This window comes from Lepus europaeus, chromosome 20, assembly GCF_033115175.1.
Source record: "Lepus europaeus isolate LE1 chromosome 20, mLepTim1.pri, whole genome shotgun sequence".
Lineage (NCBI taxonomy): Eukaryota > Metazoa > Chordata > Mammalia > Lagomorpha > Leporidae > Lepus > Lepus europaeus.
This window is the reverse complement of record NC_084846.1, coordinates 11,298,141-11,321,976: the sequence shown is the minus strand read 5'-3', so window position 1 is coordinate 11,321,976 and position 23,836 is coordinate 11,298,141. Positions and strand designations below refer to the sequence as shown.

At 53.0% G+C, this 23,836-nt stretch overlaps 1 protein-coding gene and 1 pseudogene across 1 annotated transcript; both read right to left on the bottom strand.

The window, feature by feature from the left end:
* Positions 1-1,484: 1,484 nt before the first annotated feature.
* Positions 1,485-16,627, bottom strand: LOC133749306 (lysosomal alpha-mannosidase-like). Its single transcript, XM_062178499.1, is given in 26 exon segments — positions 1,485-1,789; positions 2,229-2,331; positions 2,446-2,601; positions 3,147-3,231; positions 3,234-3,316; positions 3,445-3,531; positions 3,660-3,747; positions 4,406-4,524; positions 5,590-5,707; positions 5,790-5,887; positions 7,080-7,142; positions 7,185-7,280; positions 7,667-7,783; positions 8,081-8,188; positions 8,745-8,851; positions 9,037-9,115; positions 9,192-9,312; positions 9,388-9,473; positions 12,115-12,230; positions 14,364-14,510; positions 14,732-14,819; positions 14,822-14,953; positions 14,955-15,080; positions 15,369-15,544; positions 15,686-15,788; positions 16,430-16,627. Coding segments are annotated over 26 exon segments (3,051 nt in total). The 5' UTR covers positions 16,574-16,627.
* Positions 16,628-19,630: 3,003 nt separating this feature from the next.
* Positions 19,631-20,545, bottom strand: LOC133749305 (olfactory receptor 7A17-like; annotated as a pseudogene).
* Between the last annotated feature and the right edge of the window lie 3,291 nt (positions 20,546-23,836).

Genomic DNA, 23,836 nt, shown 5'->3' with positions numbered 1-23,836 from the left:
TGTCACTCATGTGGGAGACCCAGATGTCTTTCCTTCTTCCTGGTTTCCCCCTGGCTCAGTCATGACCATTCTGGTCATTTGAGGAATGAACCAGTGAATGGAAAAATATCTTGGGACTGGCACTGTGGCATAGCAGGTAAAGCCACCATGTGCAGATCCAGCATCACATATGGACACCAGTTCCAGTCCCAGCTGCTCCACTTGTGATCCAGCTCTCTGCTATGGCCTTGGAAAGCAGCAGAAGATGGCCTAAGTCCTTGGGCCCCTGCACCCATGTCATAGACCTGGAGGAAGCTCCTGGCTCCTGCATTCGGATCAGTACAGCTCTGGCTGTTGCAGCGATTTGGCGAGTGAACCAACAGATGGAAGACCTCTTTTTCTCTCTGCCTCTACCTCTCTGTAACTGTGCCTTTCAAACAAATACATAAATCTTAAAAAAAAAAAGTCAACTGGGGTAAGGGGGAGGGGACAAGCAGTGTGGCCCAGTGGGTTAGGCAGCTGTTTGCCAATCCAACATCTCACATAGCAGCAACAATTCCAATCCTTGAGGATCCTCTGGTGGTTCCACTACCTGTTAATGTGACTTGGAAGACAACAATTGGTGGCCTAAGTACTTGGGTCCCTGTCATCCATGTGGGTGACCTGGATGAAGTTCCAGGATCCTGACTTTGGTCACCACCAGCACAACTTTAGAGGCCTATTGGGGAGAAAACCAGCAGATGGGAGATCTATCTCTGTCTCTATCTCTATCTCTATCTCTATCTCTATCTCTATCTCTATCTCTATCTCTATCTCTATCTCCGTCACTCTGCCTTTCAAATATGTAAGTGAATTTATTTAAGATTTATTTATTTATTTGAAAGTCAGTGTTACACACACACACACACACACACAGAGAGAGAGAGAGAGAGAGAGAAGGAGAGGCAGAGAGACAGAGGTCTTTCATCCACTGGTTCACTCCCCAATTGGCAGCAATAGCTGTGCCAATCTGAATACAGGAGCCAGGAGCTTCTTCCAAATCACCCATGCAGGCACAGGGACCCAAGAACTTGGGCCATCTTCGACTGCTTTTCCAGGCCATAGCAGAGAGCTAGATCGGAAGTGAAGCAGCCAAGACTCAAACCGGTGCCCATATAGGATGCCAGAACTGCAGGCAGCGGTTTTACCTGCTACACCACAGCGCTGGCCCCAGTTAATTTTTTTACATAAAATTTATTTATTTATTTGAAAGGCAGAGTGACAGAGATAAATCTTCCATCCATTGTTCCACTCCCCCAAAGGCTGCAACGGCCAGAGCTGGGCCAAAGCCAGGAGCCAGGAGCTCCATCTGGGTCTCCCATGCAGGTGCAGGGGCCCAAGGACTTGGGCCATCTTCCATTGCTTTCCCAGGCACATTAGCAGAGAGATGGATTGGAAGTGGAGCAGCCGGGACTCGAACCGGGGTCCATATGGGATGCTGGCACTGCTTGCGGCAGCTTTACCCACTATGCCACAGCGTCGGCCCCTAGATCATACATTCTACCTCCCTCTAAAAGATACCACAAAGAGTCCTTCGGCGACCTGAGTGTCATCACTATTTTAATGGCATTTTGGGTGGCAGCATGGGGAGCAGAGGGGAAGAGAGTCAGACTCGCCCCAGAAGCAGAGAGCTCAGGCTCGCAAGGCGACTTCCCTGCAGGTCCCACCATCCTCTTTCCACTGGACCGAGGCCACAAACGTGTGGATCTCCATGGGCTGCAGTGTGGTGGCGGCCAGGTCCAGAGCGGGCACTGAGGGGTTTGGTACAGAGCTGGGGCAGGGGAGACCCGAGTGAGAATTCCCCGCCCTCCTTCACTCCCTCCCCTGGACCTGAATACCTGTGGGTCTCCAGATGTCCCCCCAAGGCTCATCCTTGACATTAAACTCTTTCTTCAAGCCTAAATACCACCACTAGACGCCCCCCCCCCCCAGTCCTCTGCAATGCCTGGCCCTCACCCTCACACCCTCAAAGCAACCCCAGAACTAGACAACCACAGAGACTCTTGAAACTTGTTCCCGGGCCCAAACGCTCAACCCACATGACCTATTGCTCGCTTGCTAAACCCACTTTGAACCTTGAAGACCTGAGTCTGGATCTGCCAGGGTCCTCAGGTTCTACACTGGATTTTGGCCCACATTCCCACGCCTCATACACCGCCCCAGCTGTCAGCCCCAGGCAGGAACCCACCCCACCCACGCTGGGTGCCCACCAGTGTCTGGTGTCCACTCGAGCCTGGAGGCGCTGGCCCGGGGCTGGTTGGCCACCAGTGTAGTCTCCTGCAGGCGGGTGATGGTGAAGGTGGAGAACAGGTTCTGCGGGAACAGTGAACAGGACCTGATCAGTGGGAGCCACGGTGGCTTCCTCCCCTACCCCCCCCACCCCCCGTTTCGTCTCTCCCTTGCGCCCATTTCCTGTCTGTTTCCAACCTCTGCATCCAAGGTCACAGGGGAGCTCAAGTTGCGGCCCGAGTCCTCCCTGCTGGCGAACTGGTGCTCCACGAGCAACAGCAGCATCTCTAGGCCCCAGCAGGCCAGGGTGAGCAGGTGCACGGAGAGCGGGAGCTCCCGGCACAGCCCTGAGAACTGCGGGGAGATGGAGGCGGGGCTGATTTAGAGAGGGGCGGGGCTGATTCAGAGAGGGGCGGGGCTTTGGGCAGGGTGGGAGGGGCTCAGAGAAGAGGAATGGACGGGATATTGTAGTTCTGAGCCAATGAGAGGACGGGGTGGTCCCTAGGCGGAGGAAGATTCTACCTGCTGGTGTAAGAGGCCCGAAGGGGCCATACCGACGGCATGAGGCCTGGGATGAAGACCAGGAAAAGGACGAATGGAGTGGACCAGGCAAGAGGGGGATGCATAAGGGGCGTGGCTTAACCAAGGTGGGGCGGGGCCGAAACAGGGAGGCGGTGGCGGGGTGGGAGTGGGACTCTGCCCTACCCAGTGGAGGCGGGGCGGGACAAGGCCAGTGCTGGGCGGGACCGCCAAGGTGGCCGACCTAACGGATGTGCTCCCAAGTCCAATCGAGGTCCCCGGGGGTGGCTCCCAACCAGGCCAAACAAAACCTGCAGCCAAGCCCCACCCTCCACAGGCTCCATTCGCATTCTGTCTCTGCCTACAGTGCCGTCCCTCACCTTGGTGATCCTGGCTGTTCCAGGCTGGTAGGGGGCGCTGCCGCCGGGGCCGCCGTGCCCACCGCGTCCAGCAGCACGAGGTGGCGCCCTCGCACCCACGACCCCGAGCCCTCCTCCAGCAGCGGCTCCCCCACTCCACGGTTATCATCCAGCAGCAGCCTGCGGTGCACCTGGGGGGACAGCAGCCAAGAGGGCGTGAGGGGGTTGTGGATGTCCTTGCTCTACGTGCTGCAGGGGCTGGCGTGGGACCTGCTGTGAGGACCCCAGCTGGGCTGCAGCACCCCACATGCCCACTCACCATGAGCTCCAGCGAGCCGCCCCCAGGCTGCTGCCCCGCTGTGAGCGATCCCCCAGGCTGCTGCACCATCAGCTGCTTCTTCCCATCCTTGGGGGCAGGGGTGAGCATGAGGGTGGGGTGGGGAGCCAGCCCCAGCCCCAGGCACCTGGGAGATGCCACCAGTGAGGGGTGCTCCCCATTCTGTACCCGGGGATGTGTGGGATGGGGGAGGGTACCGTGATGTAAATTCGAGTGTTGACTGGATAGTAGTTCCCCACCACAGGCTCTGTCTGGTTCAAGTTCCAGGTGGGCCGATAATTCCTCCTGGGGCGGGGGGTCATCTGGTTAGGCCAGGTGACCAGCTCCCCCACTCTGCTCTCTCCCTTCTTCCTCTCCCTCCTACATTCACACCATCAGCCAGGGCCCCCACCCCTGGGCCCCACACATCACCACTGCCCCATGGGTGCCTGTGTCCCTGTCACCTCCATTGCTGTCCGTGTAGAAGTAGCCCTTGGTGTCCAGCGGCGTGTTGAAGTGACTGATCACTTCCTTCCCCCACTTGTCACTGTACTCAATGGGACAGCAAGCTCGTGAGCCTCATCTAAACTCATTCTGGGGGGCGGTGTTGGGGGCAGTGGCTAAGACGCCAGCTGGGACGCCACCACCCTGTATCACAGTGCCTGGGCCTGAGTCCCAGCTGTGCTCCTGCTTCCTGCCTCTGTTGACGCAGACCCCGAGAGACAGGCAGTGAGAGTGACAGCCCTGCCACCCACACGGGGGACCAGGTTGAGCTACCAGCTCCCAGCTTGCACCTGGCCTAGCTCTAGTTCTTTGTGGTCATTTGAGGAGTGACCCAGATTGGAGAAATCTGTCTAAAGGATTCAATCTCTTCTCTAACTCCATTTAAAAAACAATGATTTATAAAATAAAGCATCCTGAATCAGTGCTCACCCGCAGCCCCAGTCCCAGCCCCCACACTCACCCCACAGGGATGGGCCCCACAGTCCACTCCAGCTCCAGGTGGCGCTGTCCGTGGTACAGGCGAACCACCTGAGAACACCAGGCTGAGAAGTTCTGGTGCACCTCCTGCACCAAGGGCGTCTGAGGACACACAGGGCAGAGGGCGGGGGTCAGCCCAGCCTTGGGCAGAGGGGAGATGTGCAAATGCCACCTGCTGTGAACCCTCCAGAAGCTTCCATCAGGGTCCAACCCAAAACTGCACAGGACTCCCACCCATCACTGCACCTGCCTGGATGTGATGCCCACACTTCCCCCTAGTCTCAGACACAGAAGTCTCGAGTGGGGCCCATGTGCTGGCTGCCCACATAACCTCCCCTGCCCTCCTCAGAGCAGAGTTCTAGCTCCACATGTGGCTCCCTGCAAAAGAGTACGTTGTCCCAACTTCCCTGAGGCTATCAGTAGCTAGGGGATCACACCATGGCCTGTCTCGGTGGTTCAAATGCAGATGGAATAGCTGGAGCCTGCAGCCATGCTGGATGGACCACGAGTAGCTGACTGTAGAGGAAGGCAGTGCACCAAGACAGAAGGGGCCTGGGTGCCTAGGGAATCACCCCAACATGCCTGGTAGACCAGCCTGACTTGGTGTTAAAAAGAGTCTTTGTCTCGCTTAGACACAGTTAACTTGGGTAATCAGTCACAATCAGTAAGACCACATCCTACTACAATGATGACCTAGGCAGGAAGGCACACACCTCGAGAGGAAGAACATCAACTCTCAGGCTCCCGAGCCCGCACAGATGTGGGTCTTGCCATTGCCTGTCCTTCTCCTACCCTATGACGACACATGGGCACAAGAACCTGGAATACTGCCCTTCCCTAAAAACCAGGCATCTCTGCAAGTGCCAACTCTCCAGTCTCCACTCCCAATATCAACTCCTCTTACACTGACCTCGGGGACCTCTGCAGGTCCCTGTCCTGGGCTCTCCCCACGTGTGAACACCCCAAACCTGATTTCCAATGCTGCCAGTAATCCCGACACCCACAGCAGGGGTCACTGGCATCACGTGTGTGTCTCTGGGAGAGGCAGCCGCTTCTCATTAGCCCCTGTAACCCTCTTCCCTCAGGGACACTGGACTTCTCTCCCCTTTCCACCTGGCACAACCCCCTCCCTTCCCCACTGCCCACTCATCACTCCTGGCCCCAGACCTTCAGTACGCGGATCTGAGCCCAGCAGCTCACGGGCAGTGGTTTCAATCTGTAGGGTCTAAAGATGTAGGCTCCAGAGGCCTGATCGCTTTTCTCGTCACCTGTACTGGCGTTATACCTGGAGTTGGGGCAGGTGAGAGTTAGATAAGGGGCTCCGGCTCCACATTGCCCCCCTCCCCAGCCTGCAGATCCCCCCTCACCAGAAAAAAGCCTGGCTCACGGGCAGCACGAGTTTCTGCTCCAGGTCCTCAATCTGCATCAAGAGGCCTGTCTCAGGGTTGAAGGTCGCCCGGATGTACTGTGCAGAAAACGGAGGACACACAGCAAAGGGCACGGCCTCAGCCAATGCCAGCTCCGTTCTTCCTGGAGCTCAGGACAGCACCCTGCAGTGCCCCCTCCTCCTCTCACTCTCCCACTCCTCACGCTGGATCCCATTAGAGGATCCTAACGGGTCCAGCTTCATCACCCCATGGCCCTCTGGGACTGGTACAGTGGATCCTTTCCAGGTCCCTAGCTCCTGTGTTCATGTCCCACACTCAGTCCCCACCGATGGCCTGGGTCAGCCCAGCTCTGATCATGGCCCCCCTGTGCTTCAGACCAAAGCCAGCACGGGCAGCTGACACAGGGACTGTGATGCAGGTTCCACAGATGTTTAGGGGTCCACGGCAACACTTTCATTTACGTTAGAATCCAAACACAATCTCAGTATAACACTGATGAATGAATTATAACAAAGTCTTCCTGGATGGAATTTACCTTCAGACCAACATCGATATACATTAGGATTTTCTACATTTTTTATGGAAACAGGGTTACAATAGCCTTGGATTTTTTTAAACTCATGACAATCTTAATGCAGCCATATCCATCACATGGTTCCTTCATGGTAAAAGCCACAGTTCTGGGGCTGGCCTTGTGGCATAGCAGGTAAAGCCACCGCCTGCAGTGCTGGTATCCCATATGGGCACCAGTTTGAGTCCTGGCTGTTCCACTTCTGATCCAGCTCTCTGCTATAGCCTGGGAAAGCAGTAGAAGATGGCCCAAGTGCTTGGGCTCCTGCACCCACATGGGAGACCCAGAAGAAGCTCCTGGCTCCTGGCTTCAGATCAGCTCAGGCCCTTGGGGCCATCTGGGGAGTGAACCAGCAGAAGGAAGACCTCCCTTTCTCTCTGACTCTTTCTCCCTCTCTCTAACTCCGCCTTTCAAATACATAAATAAATCTTCTTTTAAAAATTGCAAACTGCTACATGCCATCCTCTTTGAATTTCCTGCTTTCCTGTCCAGTGTCTCCCATGATCACCCTGAGTCCTCACAGCAGCTCCGGGAAAGGACGCTGAGGCTCAGATGAAGGTCACTCACTCAAGGTCATCAGGGGAGTGAGGTGATGGCAGACCACAAACCCCAGAACTGCTAACCCAGAGACTGCACAGCTCACCAGGAAAGCTCAGATTTGTCACCAAAGAAGGAAAAAGCATCACAGGGAGTCTCACCTCGTTTTGGATAACCAGGACACCAGTCCTGGACTTCTTGGGGATGGGTTCGGGGCTGCGGGCCTTGGGATTCTGGGCCTTGGGATTCTGGAGAGAGACTCGGGCTATGGAGTAGATGCTGAAGCCCAGGGCCGGCACCGAGGTGGAGAACAGCAGCTCTGGGCTGGGCTTCTGTCCCTCTGGTTGGGGAAGCAGCAGCACCTCGGGGAAGGGAGGGGGAAGCTGAGCCAAGAGGCTGTGGGTGCGCACAGAAAGCATCACACTCAGTACAGCAGGCAGCAAACTCAAGGAGGGGAGGGAGCCCTGGGGAGGGAGGAGAGAGACAGGGGAGGCAATGGAGGGAGGGAGGACGGCAGGGGAGGAGGAGGCTCAAGGAAGGAGGCTGTCTGGGAGGCAAAGGCTCTCCAGAAACACGGAGGAAATGTCCTGGGGGGATTAAAGGGGGCAACTCGGGTGGGAGAGATGCTCTGAGGGGGGCTGATGCTAAGGGCCAGAGCAGGCAGAGATCTGCAGGGACAGGAGGTGACCACGAGGGTGAGGGCCGTGCCCATGGGTGTCCACGGGTGACAGTCCCTGAAGGGGTTCACATTGTTGGGCACAGCGTGGCCACTGGGGTCCTTCACGAGGAAAGCGCCTGCACTGACCGGCAGCCGCACCATGCGGCCCACCTTCCTGGCCAGGGGGTTGTAAATGGTGACCTGGAACTGGGGGAGGGGGACAGGCAGGGCGGGGTCACAGCAGGCCTTCTCCAGACCCGCCCACTGCACCCCCAGGCCCAGCCCCTAGTGGGAGGGTTCAGTGGTCTCTGTCTTGCCCTGGCTTGGCTGAGATCCATAAATCTCGCTCCACAAAGGTCATCCGAAATAATTACCACCAACCCGTGCACCCCATCACCGGGAGCCCTGCCTCCTCTTCCGTGCGCCCCACCACCTCTGGGGTCACCTCCCCCTGGGGCCCCGCCCATGGCACCTGCCTCCCGCCCCGCCCCCACCCCGGCTCACGCGCGCCGACATCTGGCTGAGCGGGCAGACTCTGATGTTGATCTCCGGGCAGATGGAGAAAGCCTCCTGGGAGCCGCTGAGCCGCGCCAGGGCGTTGCTCAGGAGAACCTGGGGAGCAGCGCCCTGGGGCGGCTTCGCTCTAAACGCCCACCCCAGCAGTCTACCCGGAAGCCCGCCCCCGACCTTCCCCTACCCCACCAGGTCCCCTCCCCTCCGAGGCCCTGCCCACTACCTCGGCCCAGACTTAACTCTCCCCACCAGCCCTAGTCCACACCACCAGTGTCTTCAAACGCCCCTTATCCTTGTCCCCGTCCTCTCCTTGCAGGTGCAGGCCACGCCCCCTGAAATCCCTGCTCCTTCCCTTTCAAACCATGGCCCCGCCTTTTTCCCAGCCACGCCCCTCCCCTCCAAGGCCCTGACTCTGTCTTTTTCCATCTCCGCTAATCCATCTGTAAGATGATCCCGCCCCTTGCCCCACCCTTTGTCTCCACCCACTCCCTTCCAGGCCCAGATCCCCCACAACCTGCATCCCCACCACCTTCTCCTCCAACCCCTGACCCCGCCTTGCCTCTCCGCTCCGAGCCCCTGGCTCCACCCCTTTCCAGCTGTTGCACGTCACTCTAGCCATGGCCCCGCCTCCCGTCGGGGGCCCCGCCCCGGGGACCTGGCTGGGCCTCCAGCCTGCAGCCAGCCAGCTCCTGTAGTCCTTGGCCACGTGCTGGCGGGAAGTGCTGCTGACAGCGTCGGGCTGAAGAATGGCCATGGCCTCCTCTGCCGGCAGAGGGTCAAGAGCGGTCGCCAGGGGACTGTTAGTCCCGACCCCGCAGAAGACAAGAAAAGCCCCATGCGGGCAGCCATCCTCTTAGAGGCGCTAAGAAGGGACCTGGGGCGGCCCAGGGCTGGGTCTCACCTGCAGCCCCTCTCCTGTCCCCACCCCAGCGCCGGCCGACCCCTACCTAGGGGAGCGGTGTCTCCCGACCCATAGGGCCTCACGTTGGCCGCCGGGCCCGCCAGCGCCTCCAGCTGCTTGCACACCTGGGGAGCAGTGCACAAGTTCAGGCTCCTGATCTAAGGGGCCTCCTGACTGCCCCCTCCCGCCGGCGCTGCCCACCTGCAGGAAGTTGTAGCTGACGCGCTCATAGCGCTTGAGGGCCGGCCGGCTGGAGAAGTAGCCGGTCCAGAACTGCTGGGGGCCATCGGCATAGGGAAAGAAGTCGTCCTCCTTCAGCGACCTGCGCGGACGGAGAGGGCGGAGTCACGAGGCGTGGGGCGCGCCAACCCCCCAGCCCTCCCAGACCCCCAAATACCAGGTGAGGTTGGCCTTGTTCAGCTCCCAGAGGTAACAGGCTGGGGTGGAGTAGAGCACGTGGACGCGGCTCCCGTTTGCCTGCTGCTGGGGGGAGGGGAGTGGGTGAGCCCTCGGGGACAGTGCTGTGTCCCCGGGACCCACAGGTGTGCACATCCAGCCTCCCACTCGGCGCCCACAGACGCGCAACCGGTCGGCTCCGGTGCTGAGTCCACCTTCTGAGTGCGCACCAGTGCTCAGGTGGGAAAAGGAATTTTGGCCACAGCCAACCATTAGCACCCTTGGAGCGATTCACAGATGACGAAGAATGGACATTGAGTTTCACTAAACCTTGCCGTGAGGGTTTTTAGAGTGAATGGATGCTCACCTTCCGCTGAGGGAGGTGAGGGTACGGGAAGTTGAGGTCCATGAGGAACAAAGATGTTCTGCCGAGCTGTGTCCCAGGGGTACACAGTAGGTGCTCAACAAACATTTCAATAAATGAAGGGGTGTGCAAACCCAACATCCATTCATACGGTCGTCCCTCGGGATCCACAGGGGATTGGTTCCAGGACCCCCAGAAGCTACCAAACTCCACACATCACAAGCACCTTGTAGCAGCTGCATTGAATTTACACAGAATCTGTGCCCGTGCTCCCCTAAAGCTTGAATCATCTCAGGATGACTGAACAATGTGAGTACTTGAATGAGTTGTTGGACAGCGTGTTTAGGAGAGAGTTCCAAGGAAAAAACCGCAGTGGGCATTTGGTGGGACAGTTAAGATACCACTTGTAATGTCCACACCCCATATATGAGACCCTCACATCCAATCCCACACCTGTTCCCAAGTCCAGCTTTCTGCTGTTGCACAGCCTGGGAGGTAGCAGGTAACGGCTCGAATGGGTGGTCCCTGGGAGACCCGGACTGACTTCCCCCTTCCTGGTACAGGGCAGGTCATTGTATGTGTTTGAGGAGGGAACCAGCACAAGGAAGATTCTTCCCTAAGCCTCTATCGTTCCTAAGATTGAAATAAATATGGATTCAGGGGTGGACATTGGGTATATGAGTTAATATGCCAGCTGGGACACCCACACCCCACATCAGAATGCCCGGGGTTCAAGTCCCACCTATGCTGATTCCAGTTCCTGCTAATGCACCCCTGGGAGATAGCAAGTGATGGCTCAGCTAGGTGGGTTGCATCCACCCACATGGGAGATCTGTTCAGTTCCCACCTGTTCCACTTCTGATCCAGTTCCCTCATGATGCACCTGACAAAGCAGTGCTTGGGAGACCCCGGGTGAAGCTCCTGGTTCCTAGCTTTGGTCTGGCACAGTGCTAGCTGTTGTGGCCATCTGAGCAGTGAACCAATAGATGGAAGAGCTCTCTCTCTCTCTCTCTCTCTCTCTCTCTCTCTCTCTTCCTGTCTCCCTATAACTCTCACTTTCAAATAAATAAATACATCATTAAAAAGAACTAAGTAAATTTTTTAAAAGAATTGTCAAAGGCACAGAGTTAGTAAGTGGCAGAGCCTTAGACAGGAGAGGGAAGACCAAGTTTCTGTGCTGCGGGAAAGCAGGGACTGTGACCACGGCCACAGCAGCAGGCCACTAACACTGCCCAACACACCTACCCATGGCCAGAAGTAATGACCACCAGATGGCTCTCTCCTGGTCCTCAGAACTTGTGACTATGCCAGGGAGCATGATAAAGGAGAAAACCGAGGTTGCATATGGAATTCAGGCTGCTGATGAACTGAGCTTACATAGGTGGCTTAATCTGGATTAGCTACAGACCAGATGCACTCGCAAGGGTCTGGAGCACTGGAGGTGGAACACTGGTAGTTAACACACTGCTTGGGACATCTGCATGCTCTATCGGAGAGCCTGGTTTGAGTCCCAGCTCCTCTGCTTATGATCTTATTTCCTGTAAGGCACACTGTGCGGAGTAGCAGATGATGGGTCCTATATATGGGTGCCTGCCACCCACATACTAGACCCACACTGAGTTTCCAGCTCTGGCTATCAGTTTTACCAAGCCCTAGGGGGATGAAACAAGGGGTGAAAGACCTCTCTCTGTCTCTCTTTTTCAAATAAAAATGAGGGGCCTGTGCTGTGGCTTAGCAGGTAAAGCCACCACCTGCAGTGCCGGCATCCCATATGGGCACTGGTTCGAGTCCCGGCTGTTCCACTTCTGATAGAGCTCTCTGCTGTGGCCTGGGAAAGCAGTAGAAGATGGCCTAAGGCCTTGGGCCCCTGCATCCACATGGGAGACCTGGAAGAAGCTCCAGGCTCCTGGCTTCAGATCAGCACAGCTCCAGCTGTTGCAGCCATCTGGGGAGTGAACCAGCAGATGGAAGACCTCTCCCTCTGCCTCCCCTTCTCTGTGTGTAACTCTGACTTTCAAATAAATAAATAAATAAATATTTGAAAAATTTTAAAATATAAATAAAGTAAACTGGGGAATGAAGGCAGGGTCCAGACTAGAAAAAGGCAAAGACGCGGATTCTCTCCCAAAGCCTCTGGAAGGCACCCAGCCCTGCCCACACCTCTGTGCCAGCCCAGTGCAAATCCGTGCTTGACTGCTGACCTACAGAACTGGAGCACAATGGACTTCTGCTGTTTTGAACTGATGGTTATTTGTTGCAGAAGCAAGGGAACACTAAGATGGCACCTGTAGCTGTGCCCAGGACCCAAGTCCGTGCATCCAAGTTCACACTGGGACAGGAGCACCACAGGGCTGGGACACTGACCTCTGCATTGACCAGCCAGATGAGCTTGTCAAGGTTCTTGAACCACATGTGGGCGTTCTCATACTGGAAGTTGGAGCCCATGGTCATCACGATGTGGTTGGTGCGGTAGGACCGGCATTACAGGGCAAAGGCAGTTCTGAGGCCACCTTGTCCTGGCCACCCTGTGTCTGTGTCTCTGTATACACAAGAAATGTTTCAAAATGTTTCTAGAAAATGGAATTAAAGGGGCCGGCGTAGCAACATAGTAGGTAGGCTAAGCCTCCATCTGCAGCAGCAGCATCCCATATGGGCATTGGTTCGAGCCCTGGCTGCTCCTCTTCCAATCCAGCTCTCTGCTTATGGCCTGGGACAGCAATGGAAGATGGCCCAAGGGCTTGGGCCCCTGCATCTGGGTGGGAGACCCAGAAGAAACTCCTGGCTTCTGGCTTCAGATTGGCGCAGCTCCGGCCATTGCAGCCATTTATTTATTGTCATGAACTTTTTAAAGACACATCCCCGACCCCCATGTGTGGTCAAGAACACTGAGGTGGGGCCAGCGCTGTGGCTTAATGGGTGAGGTGGCTGCCTAGAGTGCTGGCATCCCATGTGGGCGCCAGTTTGAGTCCTGACTGCTCCATTTCCAATCCAGCTCTCTGCTATGGCCTGGGAAAGCAGTGGAAGATGGCCCAAGTCCTTGGGCCCCTGCACCCACATGGGAGACCTGGAGGAAGCTCCTGGCATCAGACTGGCACAGTTCTGGCCATTGCGGCCATCTGGGGAGTGAGCCAGCAGATGGAGGGCCCCACTCTCTTTCTCTCTCTCTGCCTCTCTCTAACTTAGCCTTTCAAATAAAATAAATAAATATTTAAAAACAAACAAACAAACAAACAAAGAACACCAAGGCAGGGCGGGCACTTGGTGCAGCCGTGAGGACACTTCTCACATCCAAGTGTCTGGGCACAAGGCCCAGCTCCAGTCCTGGTTCCTGCTTCCTGCTCATGTGGACCCTGGAAGGCAGGAGGCAATGCTGATTCAATCACATCTGTTCCTGTCACCAATACAGGAGGTCTGGATGCAGTTCTGGGCTCTAGTCTTTTTTAAAATTTATTTTAAAGGCAAAGTTGCAGAGAGAGGGGGAGAGAGAGAGAGGTCTTCCATCCGCTGGTTCACTCCCCAAATGGCCACAATGGTTGAAACTGAGCCCATCCAAAGCCGAGAGCCAGGAGCTTCTTCCAGGTCTCCCACGTGGGTTCAGGGGCCCAAGGACCTGGGCCATCCTCTGCTGCTTTCCCAGTTGCATTAGCAGGGAGATGGATTGGAAGTGGAGTAGCCAAGACTCAATCCGGTGCCCATATGGGATGCCAGCATTGCAGACCAGGGCCTTAACTCACTGCACCACAGTGCCAGCCCCTGGGCTTCAGTCTTTAGCCAGGTCCAGCACTGACAGTTTCAAGCACTAGGAGAGGAAACCAGTGGATGCAAAATCCCTCTCTCTCTCTCTCTCTCTCTGTCTCTCACTCTGAAAAACGACAAATTTAATGATGCAAAACAATTCAAAATCCATGCATAGTTGTCTTGATATGCATTTCTGTGAACTCTTTGAAGATCCCTCATCTATGATCCAAAATGTGTGACAATGTGGCCTAAGAGAGCATATGCACATAAAAACAGGGGCTAGCACTGTGGGATACCAGGTAAAGCCATCTCCTGCCATGCCCACATCCCATATGGACGCCAGTTCAAATCCTGGCTGCTCCGATTCCAATCCAGCTCTCTGCTGTGGCCTGGGAAAGAAGTAGAAGATGGTCCAAGTCCTTGGATCACTGCACCCACATGGGAGACCTGGAAGAATCTCCTGGCTCCTTGCTTTGGATCAGCGCAGCTCTGGCCATTGCGGCCATCTGGGGAGTGAACCAGCAGATGGAAGACCTCTCTCTCTCTCTCTACCTCTCCTTCTCTGTGTAATTCTGACTTTCAAATGAATATATAAATCTTAAAAAACAAAAACAAAAACAAAACAAAACAAAAAACCAGCCACTGGCTGGTGAACAGTTCTGCACCACTATACATTGACGACACCAAGACACAGAGCCATGCTGCCTCCTGCAGGCCTCAAGGAGGAATGCACGCAAATCCTGATGGGGACCTGGTGACTGTGCCTGGAGCAACACCTGCCCCCAAGGGCTATGAGGTGTTAGACAATGCCAGGGCCTTGGGAAAGGCTCTGTGCCTTGTACACCCCAGTCCTCAAGGTTCGGGACACCAGGTTACCTGGGCAGTGGCCACGTAGAGGAAGTAATGGACGACTTGCTTGGCGTTGTCTTCAGGACTCTCAGGGTCGTCCACGACGGGCTTGTCGGCACACAGCACGTCCCAGCACAGATCCTTGGGTGGGTTGTAGTTGTTGAAGAGGATACCTGAGGGGCACGCCAGACACGCCCAAGGGTCAAAACCAGCCATGCCTCACCTAGGGCGGGCTTCAGAATTCACAGGGCCCAAAGCACAAGGAAACTTCCAGACTTCCGTTTGTAAGACACCAAGGATTTTAAGACGCTGACAGCACAGCACTCAATGCAGCTCAGGGCCTGTGTGTCTTGGGGTTCTGGGTGACGGCTCTCAGGTAACCCCACAGCCTCACCAGTGAAGAGGTCAGGGTCGGTTGGGATGGGGTAGGAATCACAGCTAGCCCAATGGGTAGGGCCTGGGAGGGAGATGGGAAAAGGTGGGGTTTGAGTGGCCATGAAAGGAGTCAGAACGAGTAAAGGGGTGGATCCAAGGTAGGTCCAGATAGCACCTGCGCAAAGAGCGAAGCCTGTTCCCGAGAGTGCCCAAAGGGGTCGATGTGCCAGGCCACACGGGGGGCGCCCGTTGTCGCCGAACGTGTCCTGCAGGAAGCGCAGCCCCAGCGTCATCTGGTCCACGATGGCGCCATAGTGGGTGGCCGCCTCGTCGTTCATCACCCAGCCACCGTTGGCAAACTCCAGGTGCTCTGTGCGGGAAGGGGCAATGTTGGGGTCAAGGGCAGGAGCCAGGCCAGGGAGAGTGGTGCTGGGATGAGAGGAGAAAAGCGCTCACTCCCAGGCCCTTGTATCCAGATATGGAGTGGGAGCTTCCCAGAGGAGCCCCTGGAGGTGGGGCTTTGCAGGACACAGAGATGTTTCCAGATCGCAACAGTGCAGACAGCCTGCACAGTAGCATGATGGACTCTCAGAAGCCAGGGTTACAGGAGGAAACTGAGTGGGTTTCCTCTTTTTCACTTCCTTGGGCAGGCTCACCCTGGTGAGCACCAGCTCCCGCACGGCTTGCTGGGTTGCGTTCGTCTGCTGGTGCCACCAACGGGAGAAGGCGGCCATCTCCACGTAGAGGAACCTGCGGCTGGGCTCTGCCCGCAGGGCAGAAATGACCGAGACCAGGATGTACTTCACGCCAGCGTGCTGGAGGCTATTATAAACTGGACACAGGGGTCGGGCACTCAGGGACCAGGAGAGCAAGGGGGACACTGCTAGGCATTGCCCACACTCTGCTGTCCAGGGCTCAGAAGGGGTTTGAGGCCCACGATAGGTGTCTGGGGCCATGCCCACCGAGTACTTACCCCCATAGTAGTACTGGTCCACTGTCTTGATCCAGCCCACGTCATCATGTGTGTGGGCCAGTAGGTGAACGTTCAGCATGTCTGGCTGCACCGTGGGGCATGTCTACACAGGGACCCAACACACGCACACACACACACACACCCGTGTCAGTACCCCCAGGGCAAAGAGGTGGAGTGGGGGGACAGGCCGGGCTCAGTTGACAGCACGATTGACACTGGGGTGCGGTGGCGGGGCCCCAACCTAGCCTGACTGTATGCAGAGGAGGCCAGACCCTCCTAGGCAGGACACACGCGTCGTGGTGCTCACACGCACAGCTCTCACCCCGCACAGCCCCCCAGCGTGGCTCTCCCTCTTGCCCTGGGAAAATCATCAGAGCCCTGGCTGAGGTGCGTTCAGCCCCGCACACAGCTGACCTGCGGGCGTCCTGGGGCACACAGAGGGCAGTGACCTGGGCACAGTAAGTGGAGGAGCCAGGGTGGACTTCAGGGAGGCGGCGTCCACAGCCCCGGTTCTCTGAGCGCCCCCCGCCGACCCCACACCGCCCTCACGGGGCTGCACAGTTCAGGCTGGCGGCCCGGGGACCTGGCAGGCGGGGACCCCCTCCATGGTACCCCGCAGGCATTCGGATCCCGTGTGGGACCCGCCGCCCCTCGGAGGCACCCCGGATCGGGCCGTCCACACCCGCGGACCCCCTCAAAGCTTCCTCCTGGCTGCCTTTCGCTTCGGGCCGCAGGCCGACTCACCTCGTATCCCGCGGCGCGAGTGCCGGGCGCCGCCACCAACCCCAGGACGAGGAAGGGTAGAAGAGGCCGTGGGAGCAGCAGGGCGCGCCCCACGCCCCGGGAGTCCCCAGCGCGGTCCCCCGAGGTCCGCGCGGCGCCGGCCATGGCTCCACGGACACCGCTGCCGGCCGCCACCACAGCCACCGCCGCTGCCTCAGGGTTCCCGCGTCCGGCCGGGGTGGGGCGAACGCTCCGCCCCCAGAACGCGTCCTGGCCAATCGGCGCAGAGGGGGGCGGAGCCATGGCTGGGGCTTGCAGCTCCTGAAGTCTGCCGGGCTTAATAACGCAGGAGATCCTGGGTCAGGGGGTGTCCTGGGGGCGCTGGTTGGTTTGTCCAGCGGCGCCTTTAGCCTCTCCACAACTCCGTGGGACTTTGGAATGAACCTGTCCTCCCTTGAGAGGCGAGGCCTCAGCTTTTCCTGCGGTGGGGACTGGGTATCCCTAGGGAGGTCTTCGTGGACCCTCAGGTGTCAGGGTGGGCACCTGGAGGGGCTGAGCTGGGCTCCAGGCAGGGCTTGATCACGACGCGTGGGGCCCAGGGCAGGTTCCCACCACTCCAGCCTGGATACGTTCCCAGGAGTCACCAGCAGGTGTACCAATCCTAGGAGTCCCGCAGAGCCTTAGCCTGGCCCCTGCGACCACTCCGAGTCTCTGGCAAGCCCGGGCCTGTCACGAGGAGGACTTAGAGCGGTTTATGATGGCGGATCCAGAGCTCAGGCCCCGCGGTGAGGGCCCACAAGAGCACCCAGGGCAATTCCGTGGGTCCTCTTCTTTGCCAATTTCTAGTTTTACGGAGAGTAGAAAGACAAGGTTATCTAGGGGCTGGCGCTGCGGCACAGATAGTTAACGCCCTGGCCTGAAGCGTCAGCATCCCATGTGGGAAGCAGTTGGAGTCCCAGCAGCTTCACTTCCAATCCAGCTCTGTGCTATGGCTATGGCTTGGGAAAGCAGTAGAAGATGGCCCAAGACCTTGGGCCCTTGCACCCACGTGAGAGACCTGGAAAAAGCTCCTGGCTCCTGGCTTTGGATCTGTGCAGCTCTAGCTCTTGTGGCAAATTGGGGAGTGAACCATTGGATGGAAGACCTCTCTCTCTCTCTGTCTCTCCTTCTCTCTCAGTGTAACTCTGACTTTCAAATAAATAAATGAATCTTACCAAAAAAAAAAAAAAAAAAAGAAAAAAAGAAAAAAAGAAAGAGAGGCTTATATGGAATCAACCTGGATGTCCATCAACTGAAGACTTGATAAAGAAATTATGGTATATACACGCTATGGAATACTACACAGTGGCAAAAAAAAAAAAAAAAAAAAAAAGAAATCCTGTTGTTCACAACAAAATGGATGCAACTGGAAGCCATTATACTTAGTGAAATAAGCCAGCCCCCAAAACAAATACCACATGTTGTCTCTGATCTGTGGTAACTAATAGAGAACCTAAAAGACAGTCTATAGGAGTGAAATTGACATTTTGCAATGCGATGATTTTGAACAGCCTTTTTCTTGACTGTTGAGGAACAATGTTTTTTGCTTGCTTGTTGGTTTTGGTATTTTCTTCATGCTATTTGTTGAACTCTCTACTTAGTGTAGGGTTAATCTTCTGAGTATAAAGGTAACTGAAAATAGATCTTTGTAAAAAAATAAGAATGGGAATGGAAGAAAGACGAGAAAGAAGGGTAGGAGTGCAGGTGGGAGGGAGGCGGGATGGGAAGAATCACTGTGTTCCTAAGTCTGTATATATGAAATGCATAAAGTTTGTGTGCCTTAAATAAAATTTAAAGAAATAAAGCCAAATTTTTATTTGCTTTTTACATTATGTGAAAGTGCATAGAGTTGAATTTCATCACATAGCACACAGTTATGTGGGGAACAGTAGAAAGGAGAATTAGAGAAGATCGGAATTCATGCACTTCAACACTTTTCTACATATGTTTGATGTTTTTCTCGATACTTTCTCACCTTAAACTTGTATTTGTGGATTTTGTAGGTTCACATACCTTTTCACAGAAATAACCAGTTAAACCCTGCACATTGACTCAAAGTCCCCATGGACATCTCTTCAGAAACTAGAATAAAACAATCACATCCAGGATTTTAACATGAAAACTACTGAAGTATGAAACAGGGGCATGAACCCAAGATCCCTGCATGACCCTATTACAGCCACACCTATGAAGGGGATGGCTCGATGTTCCCTAGCAACCACTCATTTCCTTAACCATTTGTGTATTGATAGAATTTCCAAATGTAGTAGAGCGTGCCAATATCTCCTTAAGAAAGGTGGCGGAGTAGAGACCTCTGGGGCCTGTTGTGCAGTGAACATAGGAGAAAGGGAATTGCAATAGAACTGGATCCTGAACATGAGAATAAAATCCAAAGTTATGAAACACACAAGTATGTTAAATTCCACTTCACCAGGAGGAGCAGCTAGAGTAGGTTATACACATCAGCAACATCCATAAAAGAGGAAACATTGGCCTTGGATTCTCTGTGCTAGAAAAGCTGTAAATGACTTTAGTTACCACATGGAGTTTATCTGTAAGAATAGTAAAAAATATAAATGTGTTTTTTAGTAAAACAATAGAAATAGGCTTTTTGCTTTTGACTGGTTAAACATCTTGTGCAGTGAAGTATTAAGCCTTTGTACTGTAATGTAAATTTAAAATGGTACCTCGAAAACTAAAAAAATAAAGGAAAGGTAGTAAGAAAGAAGACGGGAAGGAGAGAGGGAGGGATGAAGGGGGGAATATCATTATGTTCTTAGATGTGTATGTATAAATCATACCAAATATTTTAAAATTAATTAAAGTTAAATAAAAAAAACAAGAGAAATATGACCCAATGCAGTGCATGTCATAGAAAATGTTTATTCCCAATATAACTTTATATCCTATGAGAAAGTGGCAACTTCCAAATATTCTCATCCAATGTTTAGAAAGACTTTGGGAAAATAGTGAAGGGAAGGTATTTGGATACTGAAGAGTAGAAGGCCTAATAAGTGAGTTGCTTCAATTCTATAGAGAGGTTGAGATGAAGCAATGAAACTCCAGGACACAAACAGAAGGCCTGGGTTCTATGTTTGCAATGTGATCGAGGAATCCAAAATTGAAACTTTGGGCACTGAGCTCTACAATGACGAGCACTTATTCTGCTCCAAAGCTATGGCCTCATTTATGCGTTTTCAGAGCCCTCTTTACATCTGTGTCCCTCAGACTGTAGATGAAGGGGTTCAGCATGGGGGTGACCACAGTGTACATCACCGAGGCTGTTGCAGTTGAGCATGAGTCATGGGTTACAGCAGAGCTAAGGCAAACTCCTAGACCTGTGCAATAGAATAAGGAGACAGCAGAGAGGTGAGAGGCATGGGTGGAAAATGCTTTATACTTCCCCCTGAGCTTAGGGGATTACACAGATGGAGGAGATGATCTTGGAGTAGGAGTACAGGATCCCAGCCAGGGGGCCCACAGCCAGCAGTATAATTGCAATATATATGACTATGTCATTAAGGAAAATACCACAACAGGCAAGTTGGGCCACCTGGTTCAGTTCACAGAAGAAGTGGGGGAATTCCAGGTATGTGCAGAAGGACAGCCACAGCATCATTAAACTTTGCAACAAGGCATGCAGGACACTGATGACCCAGCACACCAGGACAAGCTGCATACAGAGCCAGGGGTTCATGATGACTGTGTAGTGCAGGGGGTGACAGATGGCCACCAACCTGTCATAGGCCATCACAGCCAGAAGCAAGCTGTCCAACTCTACAAAAAGTAAGACATAGGACATCTGTGTGATGCAGCCTGCATAGCTGATGGCTTTGCTCTGCGTCTGGATGTTCACCAGCATCTGGGGACAGTGGTGGAGGTGAAGCTGTCCACTAAGGACAGGTTGGAGAGGAAGAAGTGCATGGGCATGTGGAGGTGGGAGTATGAGAGGATGGCCAAGATGATGAGCAGATTCCCAGCCACAGTGACCAGGTAGATGGAGAGGAAGAGCCCAAATATGAGGGGCTTTAGTGCTCGGTCCTCTGAGATTCCCAGGAGAAGGAATTTTGACAGTCATGTCTCATTGCCTGGTTCCATTTGTTTGAGATGATGACCAGCTAAGAGAAAAATAACAAGACAGTGTGTCGTACACAGAGTCCTTCTTCACACAGTTGAAAAATGCTAAGACATATTTAGCAGCCAGACAACTGATTGATGTTTATTATTCATGGATCTGATCCCATGTAGGAAACTCCCTACTGGTGCCTCTGAGTAAGGGTGCTGACTGGACTCTTACCTTGGAGCCTATCCCAGCCCCATTCCCATTTCATCACTAGGTGGCAGCAGCTGATGTCTCAGTAAGTTGGATTCCTACAACCCATGAGGGAGACCAAGATGGAAATCTGGGCTTCTGTCTTTTACCTGGCTCTATCTCGAGTTTTGTAGCCATTTGGGATGTGACCTAGCAATTGTGAAATTTCTCTCTATGCCTTCTGTCTTTTCCTCTTGGGGCATATTCCTCTGTCTTCCCCATAGAATGACTATAAATAAACTTAAAACAGCAACAACAAAAAGACATGTCCTCACCTTAATTTTTTTTTTTTTCTTTTCCTCAAAGCAAAAGGTGATTTGACCCAGGGTCTACTTTTACTGAAACCACTTGCTTCTTCTTAATCACGGCTCTGATGGGGCTTTCATTTGGGTCTTTTTGCCTGGTTTCAATGGACATTTCTGTTTCTAAACATCACAAGTAAATACAATAACTGAGTTCAAACAAGCAAAGGGAAAATGTGATCTTGTTATTGGAAACAGACAGATTTGACCATCAAGTGACACTGAAGCTGAAGTTCTCAGTTTCGCTTCTCTGAGCATTTCCTGTGGTACCTGCAAGGATTCTCTATTTGGAGGTGTGATTCTTCTTTGGATGGCTGATGGTGGAGACCGAAGTAGAAAGAAGCAAATCATCCATCCCTGAGTCAGATGATGACTCCAAAAGCAAACACACTCGGTGGACAACAGCAGGGCAATATCACAGCTCTGTGTTCCTGCTCATTAGGCATATCTCCCTCTTGTTATCCCAACATTCCAGTCCCTGATTTCCCAGTGGTTATGCTGGGCTTGGCAGGAAAGAATTTTCCTGCTGACTGTCTACTCCCAAGAGACCAGGTTAGCAGTCAGGTGAACCCAGATCTCATGGTTCCTTCTCTGTGAACTCCTCTCATTCCAGAAGTCAAATCTCTCAGGAATTATTAAAATAATTAAAATTATTTTAATTTTCTTGACATAAAGGTTTCAGGGCCGGCACTGTGGCATAGCTGGTAAAGCTACTGCCTGCAGGGTAAGAATACCATATGGGCACTGGTTTGATTCCTGGATGCTCCACTTCTGATGCTGCTCCCTACTAATATTCCTGGGAAAGCAGTAGAATATGGTCCAAGTGCTTGGGCCCTTGCACCCACATGGGAGACCTAGAAGAAGATCTTGGATCCTGGCTTTTATTTATTTATTTATTTAATAGATAAAAATTTCCAAAGTACAGTTTATGGATTACAATGGCTTCCCCCCCATAATTTCCCTCCCACTCACACCCCTCACATCTCCCGTTCCCTTTTCCATTCCATTAACATCAAGATTCATTTTCAATTATCTTTATATACAGAAGATCGATTTAGTATATATTAAATAAAGATTTCATCAGTTTGCACACACACAGAAACATTAAGTGTAAAGTACTGTTTCAGTACTAGTTATAGCATTACTTCACATTGGACAACACATTAAGGACAGATCCCACATGAGAAGTAAGTACACAGTGACTCCTGTTGTTGACTTAACAATTTGACACTCTTGTTTATGGCATCAGTAATCTCCCTAGGCTCTAGTCATGAGTTGCCAAGGCTATGGAGGCCTTTTGAGTTCGCTGACTTTGATCTTATTCTGACAGGGTCATAGTCAAAGTGGAAGTTCTCTCTTCCCTTCAGAGAAAGGTACCTCCTTCTTTGATGGCCCGATCTTTCCACTGGGATCTCACTCACAGAGATCTTTCATTTAGGTCTTCTTTTTTTTGTTTTACAGAGTGTCTTGGCTTTCCATGCCTACAATACTCTCATGGGCTCTTCAACCAGATCCGAATGCCTTAAAGGCTGATTCTGAGGCCAGAGTGTTGTTTAGGACATCTGTCATTCTATGAGTCTGCTGTGTATCCTGCTTCCCATGATGGGATCCTGGCTTCTGATCAACTCAGCTCCAGCCATTGTGACCATTTGAGGAGTGAACCAGCAGATGGAAGGTCTCTTGCTGTCTCTCTCTCTCTCTGCCTCTCTGTAATTCTACCTTTCAAATAAGTAGACCTTAAAAAAAGATTTCTCCAGAGTGAAGACCAAAGAACTTATCACAAAAATGGTATCTTCATACCAAAAGTTTTGTTGGGGACTCCACTCCTGAAATCTCCAGAAATTTTTTATATTCCCTCCTCAAGAAGAGGAAAATTCATTGGCTAATGTAAAATCAGAGATTTTTTGCTTGTTAAGAACTTGATAGCAAACTGCACGATAAGAGCTGTCATTTAGTTCCTCATTACAGAATGCTTGTTGATTTGAAGGGATGTGTTTATTTACAGTTTTATCTTATTTTAGTTGAAACACAATTTATGTGGGATGGTGTGATGCATTGGTGCAAATACATGTAGTGTTGTGATCCAATTATAGTTATTAGCATGTCACTTAAGAATTTTCCATTTCTTTGAGTTGAGAACATTCATAATCCTCTTTTCTAGCTGTTTGAAAACACAGAGAGTGTTATTATTAGCTGTAGTCCTCCTCCTGTGCAGTAGGCACCAGGGCTTTCTCCGCTCATCCAGCTGAGATGGTGGAACCATCCTCCCCTCCCACCCAGTCTTCTTGGCCTTTGGCAAACTCTATTCTACCGCCCACTTTATGAGCTCAGACCTTAGGGTTCTGGTTATGAGTGATATCGTGCAGTGTTTGTCTTTGCTTGCCTGGCTTATTTCACTTACCACAATGTCCTCCAGGTTCATCCATATTGTCCAAAATGAAAGCATTTCACTTTTTACACGGCAAAATAGTTTTCTATTGTGTGTATGTGTCATGTTAAAATGTATTCATTTATGTTCATTTAAATGCTGAAAGGGACAGACAGAGAGACAGAGATTGAGAAAGACAGATTTCCACCCATTGGTTACTCTTCCAAATGCCTACAGTGACAGGGCCTGGGGCAGGCTGAAGCCAGGAGCCCAGGACTCAATCCGAGCAGTAGGAATCCAAGTACATTAGCCATCACCTGATGCCTTCTAGAATGTTCAGTAGGAGGACAATTACTCAGAAACAAAGAAGGGACTTGAACCCAGAAAGTCTATATGGACCGTGTCCA